This window comes from Hippoglossus hippoglossus, chromosome 13 (genome assembly GCF_009819705.1).
Source record: "Hippoglossus hippoglossus isolate fHipHip1 chromosome 13, fHipHip1.pri, whole genome shotgun sequence".
NCBI lineage: Eukaryota > Metazoa > Chordata > Actinopteri > Pleuronectiformes > Pleuronectidae > Hippoglossus > Hippoglossus hippoglossus.
Window position 1 is genome coordinate 27,229,771 of NC_047163.1, and position 26,044 is coordinate 27,255,814.

The following is a 26,044-nucleotide window of genomic DNA, read 5'->3' on the forward strand; positions in this document are numbered from 1 at the left end:
ATCAAAATCCATAAATTATACTCTTAAAAAAATCTAAGAAAAGATTGAAAATGTCTCATAATCCATCAGTGGACGGTGTCATTGTAGCCACCTTTCAAGCTTTCTTGCTTTCTGTTTTGATGTTAGATGACGATAAGTTGGTGTCACTATCTCCGTAATTATAAGTCATTCGGGTTCTGAGGTTCCTTCACTCAAGAGCTTTAAAACTATCATAATAATTAGATTGAAATTATACATTTATCTGAGCATGTGTAAATAAATCTTGTCCTTACTAACTTAACTAACAAACACCACTGAGACCCACACACAGGAGGCAAAAAAAGCAATAAAGAGCCAACAGCCATTCATCAGTTTGTATTTACTTTTGAAATTTATTTTTTCAATCTGTAGTATCTTATTTTTAGTGTGCTGTAATTATACATTGGTTTGGTGCATACAGTAAGTCAGGACTGATAATAGGAGTGCAATTGTAAATCAACAGACAAACTTTGGGTTTGGTTTGAATAAAGCTTATCCACGCAGAGAAAGCAACCTGCAGGGGCTGCTGGGAAACTTTTAGAAAGAGCCGGACGACCGTCTCCAGCCGACGACTCAACTCTGTCCAGGAGGTATATTTCTTTTATTTCCACACACATCTGTCGTATTGCTATCCAACAAGGCACGTGAACATGTCAACAAAACAATACTAAAAGCTTCTTCTCTCCAAATGTTTCACATCATCAAACCTCACTTGGCTTGAATCTCTCATTTATGACACAGGACACAAACTGTACAAACCCTCCTGAAATACAAAATTAAACACAACATCCATAATATTATCATATGAATCATACACAGAATCAGTATAAATCAACAGGGTCTTTGGCTAGTATAGGTTAAGTGCGACAGCACAGTCCTGCCTCGGCATATTGCACCTGCCTCGCCACCCAGAAGCCGCGCCAAGAAAAAGTTCTGTCGAGAAAACAAGGTCGGGAAATAAAGAAACGTTTTGGAGCTCCTCTCAAAAAGTTTTCAAGAACACAACTTCTTCACCGTCAGTCTTTGGTTTCACCTGTAGGTCTGAGGAAGGGGCCAAGGGTCAGAGTCAGGTTTGGACAAAGACATATCGAAAGTAGAACTGGTCTGTTAGAGGCTCTTAACTTCATATCATGTTTTCTTATGTTGTTGCATAAATATTTCACTGTTGTCATGTGTTGTATTTAATTTAATTAAAATGTTTAGTGCTCCACATAATTTGACGTTCTTTTGCCCTGAATGGGTCAAATTTCTGTGAAAATACAACTATTTCCACGTCTTTGTGCCCAATATGAATCTACAGCCAGGAGATGTTTAGCTGGTGTTAGCATAAAGGCGAAAAATGGGGAAACAGTGAATAAACTTTCCTTAACAGCAACACTAATTCTCATTAAATGATATCTTCTAATTAAACATTATGGCTTTTTTTATTATTTAAACAAACAAAATATCTTATATATATATTTAGTGTGTATTAAAACCCAAACTTAGGTGTCTTTTTTAACCTTTGGACAAAGCCAAGCAAGTTATTTTTCTCAAAGCTAAACTAGTGCCCAGCTCCTAAGCTAGCTCCTAACTCCTAGGATAGCACCTAGCTCTGAAGCTATCTCCCAATGCTGAGGCGAGCTAGCATCTCCCACCTGGATCTTTATACTTGCAAAGACACGCGAGTGGTAACAATCTACTGGAAAAATCTCGAAAAAAGAAAATCAACAAGTGTCTTAACCAAAATGTTAAACCATTCCTTTTAAAAAGTTCACATTTAGAGATGTAGAATATTTACGCACACAGCTGTCAGCAGCTTTAACCTAAAAAATATATAGTTTTTGGCCTTTGCTAGCATTTTTTGCTAATTCTAGATTTAATATGACTTCAAATCGAACTTTAGTCTCACGTTATGGGTGTCAACACGCTTTAAAAAAAAAAAAAAAAAAAGAAAAATGAGGGATCCACTTAAATGACAAAAGAAATGATGGCCTTTGGTGAAATTTAATAACTTTGGTCAGAGCCTAGTCAGACGTAGCCATGACAACGGTCGGTCAGGTCAGTTCAGGTCCAGACACACAAAGGAGGAAACTAAAGAAAGAGATGATGGGGGGCTCTGAACAAGGTACAGCCATCAGTCAGATGACTTTTGCGTTGAGCGTCATTCTTTCCATTAATCATCGGCTCTTGAGCGAACTCATTAGGAGTACATTAGTCAAGGAGAAAGGTACGAGGACCTGGTGATGAGGCAAAAACCACGGCTGCATTCTTTCTTCTCACATTCCTCTCACATTTCTTCACTTGCTTTGTTCGTTTCTGCAGCGTTGTCACTGCAACTCTCATTATTTCATGTAGTGAATCGTTCAGCTTCCTACCTTACAAATACAGATGTGTAAAATCTATTCAGTAGTATATCTAACTATTTGTTTTGATTGAGTCTGACACTACCGGCCTTTTTTTGTGGTTTTTTTGTGTCACCATTTGATTGAAATCCTCCTTGTCCCGGAAGCTCTCCACAGATTTCCTACACACTTTCAGCTTTGCTCTACACACCTTCATGCCTCAATAAGTAAAGAAAAGAAAAGAAGGGTCAGCGAGACGATCAAGTCTTCTAGTCAAGCAGGAAAAGTAAACAGGAAAAAAAAACGAAAACAAGAGGCAACAAGCAACATCCAACCCTGATTTTCATCGACAACAATCGACTTCTCATTGTTGTCTCAAATTCTGACTGATCCCTCATCGTTCTCTTGGTCATGTTCCCAAATAAATCACAATAAACACAAATGGTGCAAGAAAAATGCACCAAAATATTTGTTATTCCTTGGCCTCATATATAAAATCAGAATATTCAAACAGCAACAGTATTAATCCCAAAAATATAATATATAAACATAAATATATCAATTAGTTTTGCTGGATTTTTTTTTTTTTCTTTTTTAATTGGAAGCACACGCCACCTTTGCAGAGACAGCTGGCATTTGATTGGCTTATGCAGAGCAGGTCTGCAGTCGTGTGATTGGAGTATGGTATGGAGGTGTGTACGTGTGTGCATGTGCATGTGTGTGTGCATTCAGAGTGGCCATCATCTAGAGTTGAGTCTGGGAGCCGTCTGGAAGAGATTCAAAGGAGACAAATGTCATGTCAGAGGTCAACATAGTAACTTTCAGGACAGATGTAAAAAGTCAGTCACTACCTAATAATAATAATAATAATAACTTCAGTAAGAATATGCATCCGGTCACATGTAACACTGATGTCTCGACTGATTAGGTCGTGGAGTAAGTTGTTGAAATTTTCTGGTCAACAAAACTGTCAAAAGATATCAAAGCTACATTAACTAAATCTTTATACACCTCAGTCCAGTGCAATGAGCTGTAATCACAGAATAAAACACTTGACATTCAATTTTTTCCAATCCGCTCCACTAATATGATGAGGCTTAACAATAATACAAGATATTTTCTTGCTTTTCTTATTTCACATGTTATATTTTTATATTTTAAGAGGGCAATGTGTCCGGCACCAATCGAGATTTTGCAACTGACAAATCTGATCACACCACACCCACACAGTCATGATGAAGCAGAGGAGCTGAATCTTCAGAAGAGTACAAGTGCACACATGACCTGGATGACTGAGAATTTTCACAGATACATAGGAGCTGAACTTTTGATTGTTACACTTAATAATAAGAAGTGAAAAAAATTCAGTAAGAGCCAATCTGTTGATATGTAACATGTGAATAGCTAATTATTGATTCTTCTCTTTGTGTAGTTTCTTTTTTCTTTTTTTCTTTGTGTTTTTGTGTATGCAGTACCAGCAGATCAAATATTTTTTAGATTGTATCACAGCATGGGATGCGCAAAACTTATTGTCCTAACAAAGATATAAAAAACATGTATGTAATGATTTTTTCAAGAACTTGAACTTTAATCATTGTTCGGGAAAGAATATTTTATGTTCTAGAAATATATTTAACATTTAATTTTGTCTGGGGCTTTGACAAGTATTATTGGTTAACATATTACCATGTCACAGAGAAACATCAGCATAGATTCCGGGACGTGTTTCTGTCCAATCTTCCCTCTCCTTTTCACAGTTTCAGTTCCTGAGGGAAACTCTATGTTGACTAGCTAGTTGCTAACTTTTTCTGTCTGCTGTTTGATACTAGGGAGGTGGTGAACATTGTGTTTTTTTTTTAATTAGCAGAGTCTGCAGGCACTGAAACCAAAACACTGAGCTAGAAGAGGTGAAAAAGCTCTGTAGAACCGAGGGCAACTGAAGAGTCCGGTGATATTTCTTTGTAGGTTTGTCGCTACTAGATGCAACTTTCACATTTCCTGTAGTCACTTGATCCACCCTTATAATCTGTCTGAAATAAGCTGAGCATTATTAAACCCACTCACCACAGACAAGTGTCCATTCTTGGCCTTGGCAACCAGTAGTTCTGATCCAGGTGTGAAGTCTATGATCCCTTCTTTCCCCTGAGCCAATGTAAACTTTATACTGGAGAAGAAACAGAAGAACAGTTAGAGACGTTAACTGGTGTCTCTGCTTTTAACCACTTCCTACAGACTACAGTTTGTAAGTGAATATGTATCTCTAAGGAATATTAGACTGCGGCAGTGATTAGCATTGTGTGGGAGCACAGAGAAAAAAAGGTTAACGCTCTTTTTTAAGTATATTGTGGTAATGTAACACGTCATCCATTCATAAAGTGGATCTCCATGGTTGTGCTCTGCCTCTCACCTGCCCTGGTTGATGTTGATGCTGTGGATTTTGTCGGCACAGATTGCGATCTTGGTCAAGGTCTCAATTACATGGTCACTCTGCAGAACTACGTCTCCCTGGAAAGAAGACCATAGAACAGATACACTGTGAGAACACACGCATTCATACAGGCTAAGATCTGCTGAGGCTCTGTAGCGGTGGCGTTCATGTTGAATTTATGACACATCCTTGGCTTCACCTTCTGTTTGTTGTCGTCACTGGGCACGTGCAGAACAAACAAGCCGTCGCTGAGGGAGCTGACTGAGATCCCTGCAGGGGAAGGACAGTTTAAAGCTCTAATGAGCTCAACACAATCCACATCCATAAAAAATACATCCCCCTTAACAAATGATGACTCCGTCTAATTGACCTCTGACCTTTCAGAGCTCCGTAGTCGATGCGCTGCTTGAGTTTGGTTTCCTCTACGATAACGGCGCTGCTGCTGGTGAGGAGCAGCTGGCGGGGTCGAGCTTTGTAGCCTTTCCTGTCGTACTTGGTGACTGGCACTGCGTACTGGGAACAGAAGTCAAAACACTGATGATGAAGAAAAGTCACAGACGGTTTATAAGCTGCTGTTTGTTTGAAAACATTTCTCTACAGACCTTCATCTTCTCAGTGCCCAGAGCCTGCAGCACCTTGGGGTTGAGGTCCTCTCCATCTGAACCAGAGGAAACATGCTGTTACAATCAGTTTCATGGTGCAAGCTATAAAGTATGTGAGGTTTCTCAAAAACATCTGAATCTCACTGAGTCTTGTGCTGACAAACAGTTTGGGCACACTCTGTGGGTAGTTGTCCTTCTTGTCCTTGAAGATCTCGCTGGCGATCATCTTCTGCTCCAACTATTCACACAGAGTTGATGTCAGTGATGTAAATGGAGGAAGCAGCAAACAGATATCAGATCACACAGAGCGGGACATGACTGGTGATTGGGCAATAGTTACCTGGTGTTTCCACTCAGGACTGATCTTCTTGCAGTAGCTCCACACCATGTTCTGCATGCACAGCTTACGCAAATGCTCTGATGCCTAAAGACAAAGATGGACAGAGTGTAGTGCTGTATGTGAGTGGGATCATAATGGAGAGACAACTAGGATCAGATTTCCCATTCATACACACTATTTTCATTTTTCTAATTTAATCAGAATATAGGAGGAAATCATGTATTTGTAAATATTTTGCACACAATAGATTTTCGCATTGAAAGGGTCCTTGATCAAATCCTAATCTGAGTTTCTGTTTTTTTCTCCACCATCTTTTATTCCTGTACCTCGGTGAGAGCAGCTGGAGGTGTCGGCCAGCTCTTGTCCAGGACGTTCTTGGGCAGGTTCCTGTGCAGTTTCATGAGGAACGAGTAGCGAACATAATCCAGGAAATACTCGTTCTCTGGACAGCGCTCCTTGTGGCGATAGATGAAGCCCTTGATGAACCTGAGGGGGAGATGAGGGATAATATAAATATATTCTTTAAAAAAAGAGATTTAAAACACAATCTTGACAATGCATGGTCTGATGGCATCTAGTGAATGAATCCATTTGCTTGCTGTTGAAAGTGTACTTATCACACAGTGAATCAGATTTTTCCTGTATGGTCTGTACCTGCGGATGGTATCAGCCGCCTGACGCCTGCGCTGGGCCCTCCTCCTGGCCAGGATCCCCCTCCACCATGCCTGAATGGCAATAGCTGCAAGACACATCAAATACATTTCAGCTCCCAAACAAATACTATGACTACATCTTCGACATTCAGTAGTTGTTAAATAACCTGTCAAGGAAAGAAAATGCAGCGTGATCTCAGTGAAGATAAGAGTAAGTAGTCATTTTCTTCACCTGCGGTTCGGAGCTTTTGGTATTTGGACCTCTGACTGTAGCCTCTCCATCCTGCCTGGAGCTTGGTGGCTGTGAGGAGACAGAGAGCGACGGGAAGAACAGTTAAAATCTCTGATACAAGAGCTGTTAGGTAGACAGCCATGTCCCGACTCACTGACTCTTACCAATACTGTGTTTCCTGGTCTCTAGTGCCTCCTCGGTGGAAAACAAGGTCTTTGGGAAACGAATGAAGATTTTGGATCTGAAAAAAAGAAAACATTAATTTAATTGTGTTTGAAAAACATGGCTACATCGATTTCTTTCAAGAAAGAGCAGAAAGTGGATGTAAAAATCATGAGGGGGAAATGTTTTAAGGAGTAAAAATAGTTTTTTTTGCTATTTAACTAATATGAATATCTTTATCTGTGTGTGTGTGTGTGTGTGTGTGTGTGTGTGTGTGTGTGTGTGTGTGTGTGTGTGTGTGTGTGTGTGTGTGTGTGTGTGTGTGTGTGTGTGTGTGTGTGTGTGTGTGTGTGTGTGTGTGTGTGCGGGTGGGTGGGTGTGTGTTACAGACCTGCCCAGTTTGTACTCCTCTGGCTTGTATCCCAGGTGTTTGACCAGTGTGGCCACTCCCTCGGCCTGCTTGCCCTGCCAGTTAGGCCACGTGTCTGGACACAGGGACTTATACCTTCATACACATATGAAACAGGACACGAGCACAAGTTAAATTGGTTTAGGAATAAAGCCTAAAAGTCCCTTAAACATCACGTTATAACAAGAAGTGGCAGGATGAGCTAGTTTAAAAGCCTGTGAATGGAAAGTCTCAGGTTTAGAGCAGAAATATTTAAACCGATTAATCGATGGACAGAGAATCATTATCGTCAAAACTGATGATGGTTAAAGGTATTTTTCTGAAACAAACAGGCTGTATAATCCCTAGTTACCATCTCCTTTAGCTTTTGTATTGTACTCCTGATTTGAATAATTTGACTAAATTAGGAGTTGATATTTGTTGTCTACCAAAAGCACATGAAAGTGTGAATATAATTTTTTTGAATGTCAGCTGTGGTAAAAATAAGTGTCAAGTGCTGACATGTGATTGTGCCACACTAGTAGAAAGTGTCTGATCACCTCTGTAGGAAGACCTCGTAGCGGCGTCTGTAAGCGAAGCCGGCTCTCCTCACCCTCAGATTCTCCATCAGTCCCAGGTACTTGACCTGGTGACGGATCAGCACCTCATCAAATCGAACTGGGAACAGGGAGGAGAGGGAGAGCAGGGTCTGAGAGAAATGTAATATCTTGTTGGACAAAATGAACCAGAGAAAACCAGTAAATGCTAAACAGCAGGAGTAGGAGTGACAAGGGACAGATAAACTGTGTGAAATGGACAAAAGGCCGACTGTGGAGATAAACAAAGGCCGGGTCAATATACTGACGACCACACGGAGAGTCACACTGCGGCCTCTGATGCAGCTGAAAACAAACTGTTTGGGTTGGAATAAGCTCACGATTATCAGGAAAATATCAGGGGAATTATCAGCTTTCTGAAGCTGCTAAGCTGCTTCTATTCTGTTTACAGGAACTGTTACATAAAACTGGCAACAAACCGCTGTAAACCTTTCGTGTGTTTAATAATAAATATTATAATTTGAATCAGTTGAGACTTGATAACTACTCAATATTCAATTAAATAAAAAAATCAAATATTTCAGGAGGTTATATTGTTTTGGGCAATCTGTAAAAAAAAAAAAGAAAAGAATAATATAAGAAAATAAGAAAATTCAGACAGAAAATATTCAACAACCCTTTGCTTCTGGACTCAATTAACAACTTTGAGTCAATAAAACGTTTTTCAGAATGTCCAACATAAAAAAAACTGATTTTCAAAGTAAAATATTTTAACATGAAGACAATATGTGGACAATATGAGGGAAAGTCAAACCATGGTTCAGTGCAAAATGCTAGAAAGCTCCATATTCTAATACATCGTTCCACAAAAAAAACATCTCCTCTCACACAATGTCCAGTCTCTTTTACTGAGCAATATTATGGTTAGTGCTTAAAAGTTTCCCTCCATTGTTAAATGTGAAAATAAATGAGTTCTAATAAAAGAGTCTTGAGAAAAGGTGAACAATCTGAATGCAAAAAAATTACAAGTACACACACAATGATTGAATGATGTTGAGCTGACCAGGTTTTTGGTCTCCGATTAAAATTACAGTATTTATACAATTTATGTAATTTAGCTACTTCATACCTAATAACCTCATACCACAATATGTGATACTGTAGGTGTCTATGCATTTCTTCATTCCTATTCTGCGCCAGACTGAGCAAAAAAACAACACTAGACTTTGTACCTGCTTGCTTGGAGTCATTGGGCTTCATGCAGCGCACGTACGACGGCTCCTTGGACATGAGGATCTCCATGAGTTTCGCCAGACTTGCTTTGAACTGGGTCGCTGCCTGGAAGGGCAGACACAGACAGACAGAAGCTGGTTAGGAAGTGATGGAGAAGGAGGTAAGAAGGTTGCGAAGGACACAAGTCAGGAAGTGAGGGACTTGAAGAAGAGCAGAAACTGAAGAGGTGAGCAGTGGATGAATGTGGAAGCCTACAGACAGAGCTGATGACCTAAGAAGAGCTACGTAAACAGAGGAGTGGCTGATGTGACTGTGACAGTCCAGTAGAGACTGAACACTGGGCCCAGTGTGGACGACTGGGACTCCTGTCTTACCAGGCTGTGACAGCACCCTGTTCCAACTGTGTGTGTGTCAGCCCGAGTGTGTATGTGTGTGTATGTGAAGGACATTAAGTGTCAGGGCATTCCTCAGTGAGTGGTAGGCTGCAGAGAATCCCTGTCAGACCCCCCACTCAACACTGGAGAGGGAAACACACAACTGTTTGTTTATCTGTGGGAAAGTATGCTGGGATGCATGAGAGTGTGATTCATAAGAGGGAAAAGCTCAGGACACACACACACAAATAATAAGGTATCTCACTGTATCAGGACGTTTCTTGTCACCCAGCTCCTCCCTGTCGAAACACTGGTTCAGGATCTTGTTCTCTGACATACACATGACCTGCAGACGCACACAAAAGACATTTTAACCCTAAATCACAACTTTCCATCACCAGCATCACACTGTCAAAGTAAAATAACCTTTGCAGTTAACAGGATCCAATGCTGCCTCCCATCATATTAACTCCCCTCATTAAGTTCTCTTCCTGTACATTCTAAACTCAGTCTCACCTCTTTTAAGTTCCTGAAGAGCAGGTCGTTGTTCTTGTCCAAAAATCCTGAGGAAGAGAAGATGAAATGTAACTTTCCATTCTTAAGTCTACATCCATCACTGAATGCATTCCAATATTTTGGAATTTGTTTTGTTCAGTTTAAACATTTTAAATGTGCAAAGCCCTTACTGATATGAAACTAAAACTTTGATATGACTATTTAATGTAATTTCTCATCCAACATCCAACCAAACCAAAAGACATGAGGCCATACTGGCCCTGCAGCCACACACCCTAAACCCACTTAAATAGCCTCTCAAGGTTATAATCCCTTGAACGGCTGATCTTCCTAACCCTATAACCACTCGACCTATAGGCCTGAACCTAACTGTCTTGATCAGGAACCTTGAGGTCAGAAGGTTAATACTAAAAGTTGAACTATAACAGCACTTCAGATACAGGAATACAAGTCAGAGATTGGACTAAATCTGATCAACTGAAACCACAAACTATGACAACTCTGAATCTAACCTGACAGACTGAGCCTGGGAGTCAAAGATAGGATTTGATATATAGGAGATATGGGGGGGGGGGGGCAGAGCTACTGCCTGAAGTGCGTCGGCCAGTGCAGTGCCTTTGGCTCCCGATTTCAACTGCCCAGTTACAAGGCATGGGGATTCATCGAGATAACTTAATACTCCCTAACCCCTGACCATCACACCTATTGTGTATGTGATATTTGATACCCTAACAATTACCTAACCTAATCCTAACCATACAAAATGGTCCTAACAAAGACATAGGTACAAGGACAAACGCACACGCACACACACACACACACACACACACACACACCGTTGACGTTGTAGTTGACTTCTCCAGCGTAATGCAGCAGTCTGAATTCATCACGGCCCATCATCTTCCGGGTCTTTGCATCAGCCAGCTTGTGACTGCAGAGAAACAGACACACATCACAGATACATCAACAAACAGTCCGGACACATGAGCAGTTGTTCACAGTCTGGTACCACGAGCAAACAGCTCAAGTACCGTGAGAAGAAACAGGATATTATGTGTGTTATTGTGGGAGTTAAAGATGACAAGATTATCAAATCAATCGATCAGACTTACGTGACAAAGTGTGGATGTCCTCCCACAGTGCCCTCCAGCTTCTCTAGGAACGTGATGTCACTGGCGTCCCCAGGCCTCAGACACTCCTCATCCTGAGAGAGAGAACAGCAGTCAGTCGCAATCTCACACAAGGAAAACAACATGTCAAAGACTGTGGCCAAATATCATTTCATCATTTACATTTGATACTAACTTTCCTAGAGCTCCTCTCATGTACATAAGGTAAAATGAATGTAAGGCGATTAGCTTACTGCAAAGAATATGTCAGCAGGGGGACACGGCTTGTATGGGTTTGTCCAAAGTAGAAAAAATGTGCCTATCAACACCTCTAAAGCACATCAATTAACACATTACATCTAATTTGATTATTCATCTCAACAGAAAAAACAACACGCTTCAGTTTCATTTCATTAAGAACCTGGACTATAAAACCTTAATACTTTACTCTGCAACATAGAAATCTGCACACAACATCCAGCACACAAACAATAACAAGTGACAGTATATTGTAGAACTGTTTGAGGAAGACTCACTAATGACTAGGAATAATTCTGAAGTAGCTCCAGAGCATCAACACAGGACAAGAAAACAGCCCATTCCAAACAAGCAGGTTTAGAACAGGTGCTGCACTTTTTAATAAGACACTTTCTTCTGCTAATACGTCAGTCAGTATTTTATAATTTGGTCAAACTTCACTTCAACAATGAATCTAATAGGTGAATTATTTTGTAGCAGAGACAGTGCAGAGCGTCTCCTCACCAGAATGGAGATGATGCCTTTGAATTTCTCCTCCACCAGGTCACAGATGATCTTGTTGTTGAAGTATTGCACCGGCTCCCACTGAAAACACAAACCACTGTACACTTTAGACAACATAAAAAAATGAATCCTGTTCTGGGTATCACTAGGCCTTGTCTGGTGTAATTAGTTTATAATGACACAGTTTTCAAGTCTCTGCCAGCTACTTTTCCCAGTGCCAAAACTTTGGTATAAAAACTAATTTCATCTGTTCTATAATATTTAACGACCGTAAAGTCAATCATCTGCAGAATTACAGGAATCCTGGCACACATATACGTTGCTCACCCACTTGTATGTGAACAGACATGAACACAAAGCTGCACAGGCTGAGTGAGAATGTTTGGTTATGTTCGGAGTAACTGCCACATAATTTCCAGAGATGACCGACAGCGCGGCCCACAGTCCTGATGACAGATGATAATAGGCTCTTTGAGAGGTGAATCCAAGTTTCTCCCACAACCTGTTTGCTCTCTGACCAGTGCAATTATATTAGACAGAACACAAAAAGGCCCTTGTTCCAAAGAAGCAAAACAACAAAATAGAAATACAACAAATAGAAATGAAGGAAATGACAAAGACAGAAGAAAAACTGAGCAGAAATTAAAATGGCATCTCCTTAAGAGGTATCATTCATGAGAGTAGTTGGGGGAAACTCTTTTCTTATCAAGGACTATTTAAATTCTTATAACATCCTTCCAGGATCATACTAAAATATTCAACACATATTTTTCATTCAGACTTAAATATTAAAAGGTTAATTGTTAATAAATAAAAGACCATTAACAGGGTTAAAAGTTTAAATTCTAATAGGGGCAGAATCTTCAAAATATGTGCACTTACTGTGAATCAATTAAATTAAATGATCAACTTCACTTTAGGAATAATAACTGCAACCACATTAGGAGCTTTTTATAAATACCCTGCGAAAAAAACATAAATCTAGGTACCAATGTAAAAGAGATGAATTTGAAGGAGCTTAAGAATTGAGCAACACAACTCAGGTTTTCACATCATTTCATTGGAGGGGGTGAAGAGAGTGAGGAAGCAGACAGTGAGGTGGAGAAGGAGGATGTCTCACCGTGATGCCTTCAGCCTCATACTCCTCCTGCTCCGACTTGAGGGTGAGCTCGATGAAGAGCTGCTGCAGTTTCTCGTTGCAGTAGTTGATGCAGAACTGCTCGAAGCTGGAGCACATAACAAAAACATCTTAGCTTAAAGAAAAAATAACTAGACACAGGATCACTAATATGTTGGACTGATGCTTTTTTGTTACTTCTCATTGTTTTGGTACTGAATGACTTTGAGGGTCAAGTCTCTAGTGTTATCTTGAGATGAGATATCAACTGGTTTGTACCACAAGTTCTCTAACATCATCAGAAATCACATGTGTTCAAATGTAAATTCATGAAATCAGATCCTTCCTCCCAATTTTCTTTTGTACTGTTGAGAATATCATGTCTCGAATTAGTCTTTAGACTATTGGCACCAGTAAAGACACAATATTACATTAATGACACATAGGAATCAGAGTGAGCTCTAATTAAGTTGTCAGTGTCCGTGCTGTATCAAAAATGACTTGGACTACAAACCTTTGCACTTTTTCGAAAATCCTTAATTTAAACTATACCTGTTGTGCTGGAAGACCTCAAAGCCGTAGATGTCCAGCAGACCAATGACTGAGTAATTCTTATAGGAGTCATCCTGTTAGGGAAACAGAACAGAACACATCCTTATTTCTATGAAAGGTCTCACTGTATGTATGTAAATAGGACATTTAATACATTTAAATATACATATCATCTGTCAAGGGCACGCTATTCACAACACATGATGTATGAATTAAACTGAGACATAAAACAGGCCCTTTATATAAATTACATTTCACTGCAGGCTTAACAGTCAAGGATATCATTTTCAGATTTATCAGATTTTATTTATATATAAAATATTAGACCCACCCTGGCATGTACCAAATATCACAGAAATGAAATGTTGTTACTGTCATTATTATATGATATAATGTTGTTATGTTCACGTTGTGGAATTGTAAATGTCCACAAGGTGGAGCTGTGTTGTAACAAAATAAGCAGGAGACATTGTTATGCTCTGTCTGTACTACATGTTAGCTCATGTTATGTCTGATCATACTTTGATAGTGTACAGTATGAATGATCTATGAATGTCATAGTCTGTCTGTCTGTCTGTCTGTCTGTCTGTCTGTGGTGTGTGTGTGTGTGTGTGTGTGTGTGTGTGTGTGTGTGTGTGTGTGTGTGTGTGTGTGTGTGTGTGTGTGTGTGTGTGTGTGTGTGTACCGCGTATGCCAGTGAGGCATTGATCTTGTTAACCAGCCAGGTGAAGGTGCGTCCATACACTGCCTTGGCCAAAGCATCCCGAGCTGATGATGCCTGCTCCAGGTTCAGTGGGCTCATCAGCTGATGAAGAAACAAACACATAGAGAGAGAGAGACAGAGTAGAGACGTCAAACACTGACAACAACAGACTTACCCAGAGTTCAGCCAGAACAGTTCAGACAAATTAAGATATAACTACAACACCGCAGACATAACACAGAGAGGAGAGCTCTGTTTACAAATAATTATCACACACTGGCTCTACAATGACTGTGTGTGTGCAAACCTACCTCCTCGCCCTTGGCAATTATCTTCTTGTGTGTGAGTGCCTCTGTGAGCACAGTCCCATTCACTCCTAACAACTGGAGAAACACAACAACGTTAGAACACAACACAGCTCCACTAGTGACAAACAAATGGTCTACATGCATGAAAACAGATGACGTCATGCCACTCAGCAGCAGGGACATTAGGTACAACTGAAAGACTGAAGCAAGAATGAATGGAGGCTTTTGACAAGGCAAAAAGTCACATGAATAACTACATCTGCAGTTTTTACATGTAGGGCAGGATAAAATGTACTCACCAGCATTGTTAGATATAAGTGGATTTATTATATGGTATTATAAAACTAAAGACTGGTGAATAAGAGATTTGGACACTGGAGAGGATTCCTTGTTCCATAAGAAGCTCATAGGATTATAACACAGTGTAACTGGACAGAGGTGTTTAGATCATTTCAGCAACTGCATCAAATACCTACTATTTTATTACATTCATCTTTATGCCATATTTTAAGAGGCCTGTTGGTGTTAACGTTCAGCCCACTATGCAAATGGAAACTTGGTTAATATCAGATTTTAAAAGTTTGAATTTAAATGTTAATTTTGGCATCATCACTTTGCATTACTAACATCAGTTAAATTAGTCACCAATTTCAGTGACTGCAGACCACGGGTACTTGTACCATTGTATCACCTGAACACTGGATGTAGCAGTAGATGGTGCATGATGACTGGTATAAGTAAGTAAAGGTAAACATAATTGCAATAGATAGCTAAAAGTAAAGGAGATCTTTCTAAAACCACTTTTACATCATCAGCAGTGATAACTCAAATCCAAGTGTTGCAGAGGTTACTGTAGAATCCCACTGTAACATGTTATCGATGAAGGGAGACACAATGTAGCCCTATGTGATGGGGCTGTCAAAAAAGGTTTGGACCATTGACTCATTGACCGTTTTTTCCCTAAAGAGATTAAGCTAATGGTGCTATCTGAGTCTCCAGTTTCCTTGCAAAAGGTCAGTGTAGTAGGCTTCATGTGAAGCACTTCATATCTACTCTGAAGTAGAATGTTCTTATATTCATAGTCAGTGCAGTTCCCAGGGGGGATTCTGAGATGCGAATAAATACGAACCCAGGCCTTTGTTGTTGTTTTTGATCCTATTCCCCTTGGTCAATTAGTTGTGTTAGTGTTCATGAACCTGTTTGGTGCAGCATCTTACCCTGGACAGGTACTTTATCTGTGTGTCAGAGGTGATGCAGGCATTGCCGTCCTCCGAGCCGTACTGCACATTTCCCACGTGGAGCACGCTGGCGATTATGTTCAATAACTCCTACAGGTAGAAAAACGCAGAGGTCGAAGGAATGGGAGTGAAAAAAATAGAATGAGAGGGTGGTGTTCAAGACAGAATAATATGGAGACAAATGAAAGAGAGATAGTCACAAAGGGGAGGGAGAGAACAAAGGTGAAGAGATGAGAGGCTGCGGCACAATAAGAACTGTAAGGTTTTACTGTCGACATTACCTTTATGAGCGACTTGGAAGATAAGCATAGCTTTGATTGTACTGAGTTTGAGGAATTGAAAAGGATAGGACTATAGTAATCTGCTGACCTCTCTCTCAAACAGACACACACACACACACACACACACACACACACACACACACACACACACACACACACACACACACACACACACACACACACACACACACACACACACACACACACACACACACACACACACACACACCAACGTGTAAAAGCAGTGTGAGATCCGAAAAGCTTTGGAAGCAAGCCCAGACCCATGAACAAGTAGAGCGACTCCCACGCTGAGCACAAATAAGTTCTCAACATATAATAGCAGCCACACACACACACACAAACAAACAGACACAGAGACACACACAAACAGACACAGAGACACACACACACACACACAGACACACACACAAACACCCTCAGGTGCGTGGAGTACTGTTCATAGTGAAAGCTGTCCATTAATACACATAGTGGGGGTTGAAATATTCTCTTGGGTAAACCTTAAGTTTTTACTTTCAAGAATTTAGTAAAAGTGAATATAAGAAGTGGAAATTCAAGCCGTCAGATATTTAGGGCAAAAGGCATGGGGGCTTCCACCTGCTTCAACAGACTGCTGCTAATATTTTCTGTGGTTTACACCTCCAATGTTACTTTGAGTTTCCAAAACTAACATGATTTACACAGCTTGTACTTGGTCCTTACCTCCACATCGTCCTCGTTGAAGCCAATCACACTCAAGGCTTTCCTCACCACCTTCCAATCAGTGCGATCGTTGATGGAGCTCACTTTGGGGCAGTTACCCTATGTAAACAAAAAACATGTACAAACAACACTAGTAAACAAGCTCTGTCACTGTAAACATGGTCTTTATTTAACATCTAGTTTCTTCAGCAAAATCAATAAAGTAGGTGATGTGTAAATGGGTGTTTACACGTAAATTAAACACCCATTTAAATGTAAAGTTAACACCTATACACACACACACACACAGTGTTTTTCTCAGCCGTTAGTGTGTTTGTGTGTGAGTGTGTGAGTGTATTGAGGGGAGGGTGCAGTAAAGCCTTAAGGCAGAGTAGTTCCCCACTGAGAAAAGCTCCTCTCGCTGCACTGAGAGTCCCTGAGTAAGAGCCTATTAAGCAGAACTTGCATGTTGAGACAGATCAATACATAGGGTGCATTTGAAATAAACATCATTCCAACAACAGCATGTACCAAATTTAACCAACAAATCTCTTGTTCTGTCTGACCAACCGATCCAAACCCCCCCAAAATTAAGTTTACTCATTAATTTATTCACAGGAGTTTTGTGATAATGATCTTATTTTCCCAAATATAATTCTGTTCGGCCTTTAGCCTTTTTTGAGAGAACAGTGCAATAGGGGAAGACACAGAGCAATGGGCAGAGTCGTAACCGGATCTGTAGCCGCTGCAGTCTCTAACTGTGAAGCTGCGTTCAGACATGCACTGGACTCTGGATAATCTCCGGACATTCTCTAGAGGGGCTGTATGTGAGAACGCAAATGTCCAAGTGTGAGGCTCCGGACTTTCTCTAAAGTTTCTCCGTCCAGTTCTCTAGAAAAAAACGTTAATGAACTTTCTAACACGACAGATGAAAAATTAAAAAAAATTAAACGTCAGGATGAAAAAGCGGAGCCATATATGCAGAAGACAGAGGAAGATGTCAAGAGAGCTTTCGGTGATAAGAGTCAATGCTGGTGTGGATGTCCTGGAGACAAAAACACGTGATCTCCTTGGCAGAATTATTATGTTCTCTCCTGCCTCTGCCTGCTGCTCCACCCCTCCGTGAACACGCTGGAGATTTCTGTGTTGTTGTGAACACGTCTGAGCGGAAAACCTCCTGCTGTGTTGTGTACTGTATGTGTGACAGGCAAACTCCAGAGAACATCCAGACCCCATTATGTCAACATTCTCCGGAGTTTAAATCTGAAAACGGATTTATTGTATTTGACCTAACGTCAGATAGAGAAAAACGAAAATACTAGACCCTTACTTTGACGAGGTACTGGTACTGCTGAGGGTTTCTCTCCAGGCCCAGGCGTCTCAGCAGGTCCTCCTCTCCTCCCTCAATTAGCTGATAGAAAATGTGGAAGTTTCTCTCTCCATGGTTCTGGTGGACCACGCGGGACTTCTCCAGCAGGTAGTTGATGATGTGGCCTCCCATGGGGGCACCCTGCCGACGGGACAAATACCAGGGAGGGGGAGGGGAGGAGGAAGAGCAGGAGTGGGTGAGGCTGGGGTACTGAGGAGGTGTCGAAGGGTTGATATAACATGCAGGTACAGATAGTGCATAGCATATTATGTGGAGGTACAAAAAACGTAGGAGTGATCCGATTAATTATACTTAAAAAAGTAAAATTCAATATTTTTGAAACAAAACCTGTACATTTACAGTAATAATATTAACATGCAACAACAGAGAGTGGAAACGTATTTTTTAAGTGACAATACTTTTGGTTCATGCAACAATCTGCATCCCATCAAAAATATTTGTTGTTGACAATGTTCACTCATAGTTGAAGTAGCTAGCACAGTAAATCAGACTGTCCTTCTCACCTTGAAATCAAACTGAATGTCCATGTACTTGCCAAAGCGGCTTGAGTTGTCGTTACGCAACGTCTTGGCGTTGCCGAAGGCCTGTGGAGAGGATAGAGAGGGATGAGGAGAGAGAGGAGAGGAGTGATGATTGACAGATTAAGAGGTGGAGCGATAACAGGGGAGCTGTCTAGGACAGTGGCACAGATTACAGGGGGCGCACACGCACACACACACACACACACACACACACACACACACACACACACACACACGAAAAACATTTGGCTGAGACACGCCAGACATCAAAACAAGCACTTGGGTAAGCTCTGGCATTGCCTCCTTTCTCCAAAACACTGTCAAACAAACACAATCGCCACTCTTCACTGACCGTTCTTCACACTTCACTGTGAACTTTCCCCAGACTATTTTCAGAACCACACCTGAGCAAGAAATGTTCATGATGCTGTCGTATGTGTAGAAAACTGTGTAAAGTACACATCAATGTGACTTTTGATAGGTGACAAATAATAGGAGAAAACCAAAAGGCACCTAGATTTTGCTGTCTCTCCACTAATGTTTCCTGACTTTCCCTTTAATGTGTCACCCATCTGTAGAACATTATACAAACAGTCACTCGAAGCACTGGTTATTAACTTGATTACCCCTGTTGTTTTCATTACCTCCTCCAAGGAGGTTAAGTTGTTCCTCCTCCTATCTGTTTGTTTGTTAGTTTGTTTGTAAGCAAGATCACACAAAAACAACTTTTTACTGTTTTTCCAGGGAATAATTCTTGGAAAAAAATTAGGCATGTTTTGGGAGCTGATTTGGTGGGAAATTTGGGAGTGTGGGAAATTTGGTGCAGCTTGACTGACTTTAAGGAGACTATTGGGCCTTGGCTGAGAGCCATTCTAGTAGAGTGAATTTTTGCTTATTCTGAGAGTTAACAAGTGAAATAAAACAATGTCTCCTCATCGAACAGGTTACTGAAAGTATGATGTCTTGGCTGGTCTCAAAATAACATCTATTGAAACTGGGATGACAGATTTTAAGCTGATTATCAGCTCCTTATTTAAAACACTGCTGACAGGTCAATATCAAATTTTTACTAAATCAGCCACTTTCTACTTTCTTCATTACTCAGCATCATGAGGAGTCGAGCATGCTGAGAATCTCTCTCTATGTGTGGTCCACACACTGAGTATGTGAATAAAGGGCCGCAGCGTCTCACCTCCAGCACAGGGTTGGACTGCAGCAGCCGGTCTTTGATGGTCTGCACCTGCTCGCTGGCCGGACAGGTGACAGCGTAGTACTGCAAGATCTTCTTGGACGCCTCTGTCTTCCCAGCTCCGCTCTCCCCGGAGATCAGGATGCACTGGTCCTTCCTCTCTGTTCTCATGGAGCGATACGAGTTGTCAGCCACTGCATAGCTGGAGGAGTGAGGGGAAAGATGCGGACAGTCAGCAGGATGTTTGGCAGAGCTACAGACAAACGCTAAAACACAAAACATGTGTTGTTGAAGCAGACCTTGGACTGCAAACAGGAAAACATGATGTCAGAACATTTCTTGCTCAAGGTCTTAAGGTTTTTGACTTGCCAAGAATTTGAATGATGCAGCAAATATTTGTTATGGCTGATAAATTTTAAGACATCACATATTGTCAAAACTATTTTCATTAAGCATCTTAAATCAGAAAAGTGGTGTTTTTCCCAATTGTTGTTGACTTCTGAGAGAATCTTGATGAAAATCAGGCATATTTAGGTGACTGATATTAATGAATGTGTGCTATTCGGTGCAGATCAAAATAAAAATCTGAATCTAATGAATATAAATGTGTTTTCATAAGGGGACTGTTGAGCCTTGGTACAACACTGAATACTATTTATCACCTTATTTAAGTGATACAGATCAATTCAATACCCACTCTTCTATCAGATCTGTTTTTCCATCTGCGCTAAATCCAGAAAAGTGTGTGACTTTCAATGAGCTTAAAAAATGCTTAATAAAATCAGTTATCAGTTTAAGAGAAGGAGAAGTTAACATTAAATATCTATTTAAATATTAAAACTCAACATACTAAATAGAGCTCAGAAAAGTCATTGGAACCATTCAGAACAATAGAGTGATTGCCAAATAGACAATTATAGCAAATTATTACAATGATGATGATGTTGTGTTTACAGAGAATTGCCCTGTGATGCTCTTATGTCTGGAAAATATCATATGAAAGCATCTGTGTGAACCTGGACAGATAATGGACGACCAGTATGAATCATAGAGTCCAGGCTGGAATGGAGCCTAGTTGTGGTATCACTTGTCAGCCCTGTGCCGCTATCAGCACTGCTATGTTGTTTCAGCCTGTTTGGACATATTTCTGACATCAGACATATTGCTGGATAAGAAATACAGAACCTTGGACATAGCTGTACCATACTGTATGAGTGTGTGTGTGTGTAGTCTATGATGGAGAGGGGGCGCGGAGCTCGGGGTCAGGTTCAGGTCAGGGGAATTCCCTCTCAAGGGAGGAAAACTCTTTCCTCGTATCATCATTTGCATACTTTTCTTTCCATCTCCCCCTCCCGTTTTCTCTCTCCAGCCCTCCACGTCTTTTTGGAAAAACACATCTTTCTTTCCACTCGGAGGGAGAGAAAACATTGGCCCTACACTCAAGTGCTGAAAAAACAGCGAGGGGGAAAATAACTGCCAGTAGAGCAGAGCGAGAGAAAGAGTTAGTGAGAGATTCTGAAATGTTTCGATGACGCCACAGAGTCTCTATAATGCACTTGATTGTTTTGTATCTGACCTATGGAGTCTAGAAGGATTTGACAGGGAATTTTTCGGCCATTTCTGTGGCAACGCTTCAAACAAACACTGGACTCATGAGCTAACGTCTGACAGAAAAGAACTGTCAAAACTATGAGAGCATTAAGCAGCTAGTCAGCTCTATGAGAACGGAGGTCAGGCCTCTCTAAATGCATTTCAAACACACACACCAACATTTAGCATACAGGTGCAACCCGTGTTCTGTCATTCTGAGGTGGGAAAAGCTGCACCAAGCTTCAACAGACTCCTTCTTTTAGGGTGTGGAATCTCTTAACATGCTGTCTGCTATGAATGTGTCTCCTGTGGCAAATTCTCCAAATGCGCGTATCAACTCGCATGCCAAGTATCTTGAAAAACTCAAAGAGCATCAAGCAGGTGCTGTTCTAAAGGTAAAGGTTGTCACTTCAATATTCATTTGAATTAGTTGTTTTCCGTTTCTGAGTATTAGGGCCATGTTGAAGAAGAAAATTCTTTAAGAAGATTTTAGGAAAAAAGTCATCTGTGTAATATTCAAAGCGGTTTCATAGTTTCACCATGAGATTGATCAAGATTTTTGATTCAGTATTTTCTCAATACAGCTCTATTCTCATAATATTGCAACTTTATTGTCGAAATCTCAGCATTTTTTATTCTTCTACATGGCCCAAATACTCCATTGAAGGACTTTGATTAAAAAATATGCATTTGCTTTTATGCCTAAAATCTTTGCATAATACTGTATCATTTACTGACAGGCATGAAAACACATGCGTTTCACATAAAACAACTAAAAAGGATGAACACGACAAATATTTATAATTCTACTTTTAGAAGAAGGATTATTTGTTGTGAGCTTTTCACCATTTGACTGTTGTCTTTAATGACTTTTAAAGAAGTAGATGTTTAAGTGTGCGTACTTACATATGTGGTGAGACCTCGTAGAAGTTGACTCCACGGTATCGCTCCATGTGGTTCTTGGTGTAGATCTCCAGGTCTTTGTATGGGTTAACAGACACCAGCACTGAACCAATGTAAGTCTGATGGAAAGGGAACATACGGTCACATTAAATGACTCATATGTACTATAACAAAACATTAGGCCTAGGACCATCCATACAGCATCAATGTCATATACAAATACACACTGTCTTTGTGCATCACCTCTTACTTGTCCATATTAGCTGTGTCAGTATGGGAGAGTTAGCAACAAGTATGACGTGAGCAACGAAAACTTAAGCTCTGGATTTAATTTTGCAGTGAGAAGGGCAGACAAAATAATTGTTTTTATTCCCTTTTGGAGTAAAACACACAAATCATAACGACCACAGAAAAACAGCCCCAGCAGGCAACATTCAACAGCAACAAAGGCTGATTATTGGCAGCTGCTCCATCATGCTGGGATGAGGAGCGAGACAAGACTTTTTATATACTAAACATTTAATAGACGTATGCACAGTAGCCCTTTCTGATACTGTCTGATGTTAGCTTATCACACTTACGTACATTGACATTGATATCAGCACATAATGCTAGCCAATAGTTAACAAGAAACTGCATTTGAGATATACCAAAAAAGTATCAGTATATATCTTAGTCACAATTCTTTAATAAGCAAAGTTAAGGGAATCTTTATTAAGATGCGTATTTTATGGGATCGTTATTAAAAGGTAGGGTTGGAATTTGTTTGCGGAACACTTTTTATCTTATTTGTTGAAATCCTCTACATGTCCAAGAAAAAAAACACGGTGTCTGTAGCCTTCGTAGGATATTTCATTCGGACCGAATGAAACGATTGGCTGGCCTACCTGTCTGCTGTCTGTCACTAACCGACCTGCCTGCCTGTGTGCAGCCTGCCTGTGCTCTCACTGTGCATGACTGTACTCTTCAGCTGCAGAGGAGCCCACTGCTGAAGCACAGACGATAGTCAGAAGATAGTGAGCAGGTGTCAGGCAGTGCTCCTTTATGTGTTTGAGTGTCGATGGGAGGGGTGGGATGTATTGGTTGCATTTTTTGTGTATGCTGCTCTTGCTAACTTTTTCATGGGTACCAAGCCTAGCTTTAATATAGGACAATCTATATTATCCAGCACAGATTGCATTACACTCACATAGATGAGGTTCTCTTTGAAGCGCTTGCGCAGGTTCTCTATGAAGGCGGCCTCGCTGGTGTAGTTCTCCAGCAGGACAAAGTCCTGCACCCCCACCCGGTCTCTGGCTGTCAGGGCCGACTCCATCATAGCCCGTACCCCGTCACTAGCCACCACCTAGAGGAGGACAAAGAGGGAGTAGGTGCGGTTAGAGACCCAACATATTAACATAACCTCTGTAGTGTATCACTTCATCCATCATACTCTGCAGGTCCCACACAAGCAGAAATTACAGAAAGAAACAAAGAAACAAAGAAACAAAGAAGGGACCAAAGAAAAACACCAGTCAGTGAATATATCATGTACATTCACACAATCCATCCTCATTAAGGAAGAAGGAAAGGGCGGACTAAGGGAAACCAGAAACAAAAAAAGCAGTGGAAGATGGGTTGATGAATACCCGACCAATGTCAGACACAGGCAGGTATAGATATGAGTATCAGGTGGGAGTGGAATGTAAATCTGAAGCAGGACAAACACTAAAATGTGATCTCACAATAACTGGAGGAATTATGACTCCTTCCACACAAGTGCTTTCATGATTCATAGTTAATATTCCTTGCTTTTGACTTTGGTTGGGCTGAAACAAAAAATGTATTAATTAATTAATTGAATTACTTTCTTAATTGATCGATAACTTCTGTTAAAATATGCCCATCACAACACTTCTGGACCAAAGGTGATGTCTTCAAATGTGTTGTTTTGTCTGGTGAACAGTTTACAATGGTTTCATTTCTCATAGTTAGGCCAAACAATCAGCAGCTTTAGTCCAATGAACACTTTTACCATTTCTCTGCACAAATAAATCCCAGAAGGTTCATGAAGTCCTTTCTTTCCCCGTAAGCTCTCATCACATATTTGTGGACTTAGAGAACATCCTCACCCTCACAGCGTCTCATCCCACAATAGAGCACATTCAGAGCAATGCCAAGAAACACTGTTTGAAGTGTAAAAGCCGTTCACAGAGCTCACATTCATTGAAACACACACAGCTAAACAAAGTGTGGGGTTTTCTGTTTGTACATCATCCAAAGTTTTCTTTAAAACTTTAAGTGATCTTACCACCTCTAAAAACTGACACTAAGCCAAGTCCAAATGTGGGAAGAAAAAAGTTATCACATCCAAGTGAAACAAACCCTACCCAGGTTGGACAAGCTAAAAAATATATAGCACAAATATTGTATAGGAAGTGAAGTCACGCTGCAGCACTTACATGTTGAAGCTCACTGATGCGTTTGTCCAGGAAACCCTTTTCTAAAATCGAGGCCTGAGTTTTACGCAGAAAATTGCGAATGTCACCCACGTCCATGATTAAGATGAACTGAGCTGGACAGAAGTAAATGCTATGCAACTTTTACTGGATGTTAGAGGCAGGGACAGACACACACACACACACACACACACACACACAAAGTACAGCAGGTGTTGTTATTGTGTTATGCAGTACAGCAGTCTTCATCCCTCAGGAGACCACAGAGATGAGATGGAGAAAGAACAAATTAATTAGTGCTGTGTGAGACAAGAGGAGCAAATACATGGAGATAGAGATGTAAGAGGAAGGAGGAAAAAAAACAGAGAAGAGAGAGGAGATGATGGATGTCTGGTCCTGCTCCATCGCTCCATTTAAACCGAACTGTACAGTTAACAATACTCCCTGAAATTCCTCAGAGCCCACTAATCACTGCACCGTCTTTTCAGTGCAGAACGCAAAGACATGCACAACACCTTGATCAGATTTCACACAAGTATGCAGGAATATGTTTGATTAAATGTTTCAGAGGAAACTGATGTCAACCTGCAGTATGTATCTAGGTCAATCAATCAATCAAATATTATTTGTATAGCCCATATTCACAAATCCCATTTGTATCATAGGGCTTTACCAGGTGTGAAATCCTCTGACCTTAACCCTCAACAAGAGTCAGGAAAAACTAAAAAAAAACAACTTTTAACAGGGTAAAAATAACTTAGAAACCTCAGAGAGAGCCACAAGGTCCATAATACAGGTTAGGGGAAACAGAACTGACTCCACACAGCACATTCCTATTAACTTAAAACATTAGCTAACACTCTGTGTTATGTTCATACACTTTCATTAACTGAACCATCCACTTTATTCTTTACAGCCTTTCCAAGGCACAAGTGGCCTGGCACCAGCTGGCTAACCTCTGCATCTTTATGATCTGATGATCAGAGCTCTACTTTCTTCCAGTATTCCTGGAATATGTATGTGTGCATGTGTCAACACAAGTCCTCACAAAGACACAATAATGGCAGAAATTGAAATAGTCTGGACTATTTGACTCAAGGCTTTTACAGATCTTATAACACACTACAATATATAAGTCCCACATTAAAGTGACTCTAAATAGAAAATGCACTAAAGAATAGTTCAGCATGTGTGTTGCCACCTGTATAGCTCTACTTACGTCTCCTTCTCAGGCTATAATAAAGCATATCAGTGAGCACCCACTTTTAGTATGGCTCTGGTTCCGGAAGTAAATTTCCCATTCATTTATTTCATTGATGGTTCAGAAAATCCGAAGAAATAGAGTTTTAAAGCATGGAACCAGAGATGAATTGTGACCATGAAACATTTAATTTGGAGCAAAATAATAAATGTAAAA

The 26,044-nt window shown here is 40.5% G+C and overlaps 1 protein-coding gene across 4 annotated transcripts in view; it reads right to left on the reverse strand.

Moving 5' to 3' along the window:
• Positions 1–350: 350 nt before the first annotated feature.
• Positions 351–26,044, reverse strand: part of LOC117772536 (unconventional myosin-Ic-like) — a 57,300-nt gene continuing 31,606 nt past the window's right edge. For all 4 annotated transcript variants that reach the window (XM_034603744.1, XM_034603747.1, XM_034603746.1 and 1 more), the window contains 31 exons: positions 23,379–23,534; positions 22,193–22,308; positions 19,700–19,898; positions 18,490–18,570; positions 17,927–18,106; positions 16,618–16,716; positions 15,596–15,706; positions 14,382–14,453; positions 14,053–14,172; positions 13,368–13,441; positions 12,819–12,924; positions 11,699–11,779; positions 10,940–11,031; positions 10,664–10,758; positions 9,828–9,874; positions 9,577–9,657; positions 8,937–9,042; positions 7,708–7,825; positions 7,151–7,264; positions 6,762–6,838; positions 6,598–6,666; positions 6,367–6,451; positions 6,039–6,198; positions 5,713–5,796; positions 5,517–5,610; positions 5,373–5,428; positions 5,148–5,283; positions 4,970–5,040; positions 4,750–4,847; positions 4,407–4,506; positions 351–3,109 (listed from right to left, as the gene is read on the reverse strand). In XM_034603744.1, coding sequence (XP_034459635.1) covers positions 3,083–3,109; positions 4,407–4,506; positions 4,750–4,847; positions 4,970–5,040; positions 5,148–5,283; positions 5,373–5,428; positions 5,517–5,610; positions 5,713–5,796; positions 6,039–6,198; positions 6,367–6,451; positions 6,598–6,666; positions 6,762–6,838; positions 7,151–7,264; positions 7,708–7,825; positions 8,937–9,042; positions 9,577–9,657; positions 9,828–9,874; positions 10,664–10,758; positions 10,940–11,031; positions 11,699–11,779; positions 12,819–12,924; positions 13,368–13,441; positions 14,053–14,172; positions 14,382–14,453; positions 15,596–15,706; positions 16,618–16,716; positions 17,927–18,106; positions 18,490–18,570; positions 19,700–19,898; positions 22,193–22,308; positions 23,379–23,534 — 3,105 coding nt within the window. In that variant the 3' untranslated portion in view covers positions 351–3,082. The remainder of the gene's footprint in view (positions 3,110–4,406; positions 4,507–4,749; positions 4,848–4,969; positions 5,041–5,147; positions 5,284–5,372; positions 5,429–5,516; positions 5,611–5,712; positions 5,797–6,038; positions 6,199–6,366; positions 6,452–6,597; positions 6,667–6,761; positions 6,839–7,150; positions 7,265–7,707; positions 7,826–8,936; positions 9,043–9,576; positions 9,658–9,827; positions 9,875–10,663; positions 10,759–10,939; positions 11,032–11,698; positions 11,780–12,818; positions 12,925–13,367; positions 13,442–14,052; positions 14,173–14,381; positions 14,454–15,595; positions 15,707–16,617; positions 16,717–17,926; positions 18,107–18,489; positions 18,571–19,699; positions 19,899–22,192; positions 22,309–23,378; positions 23,535–26,044) is intronic.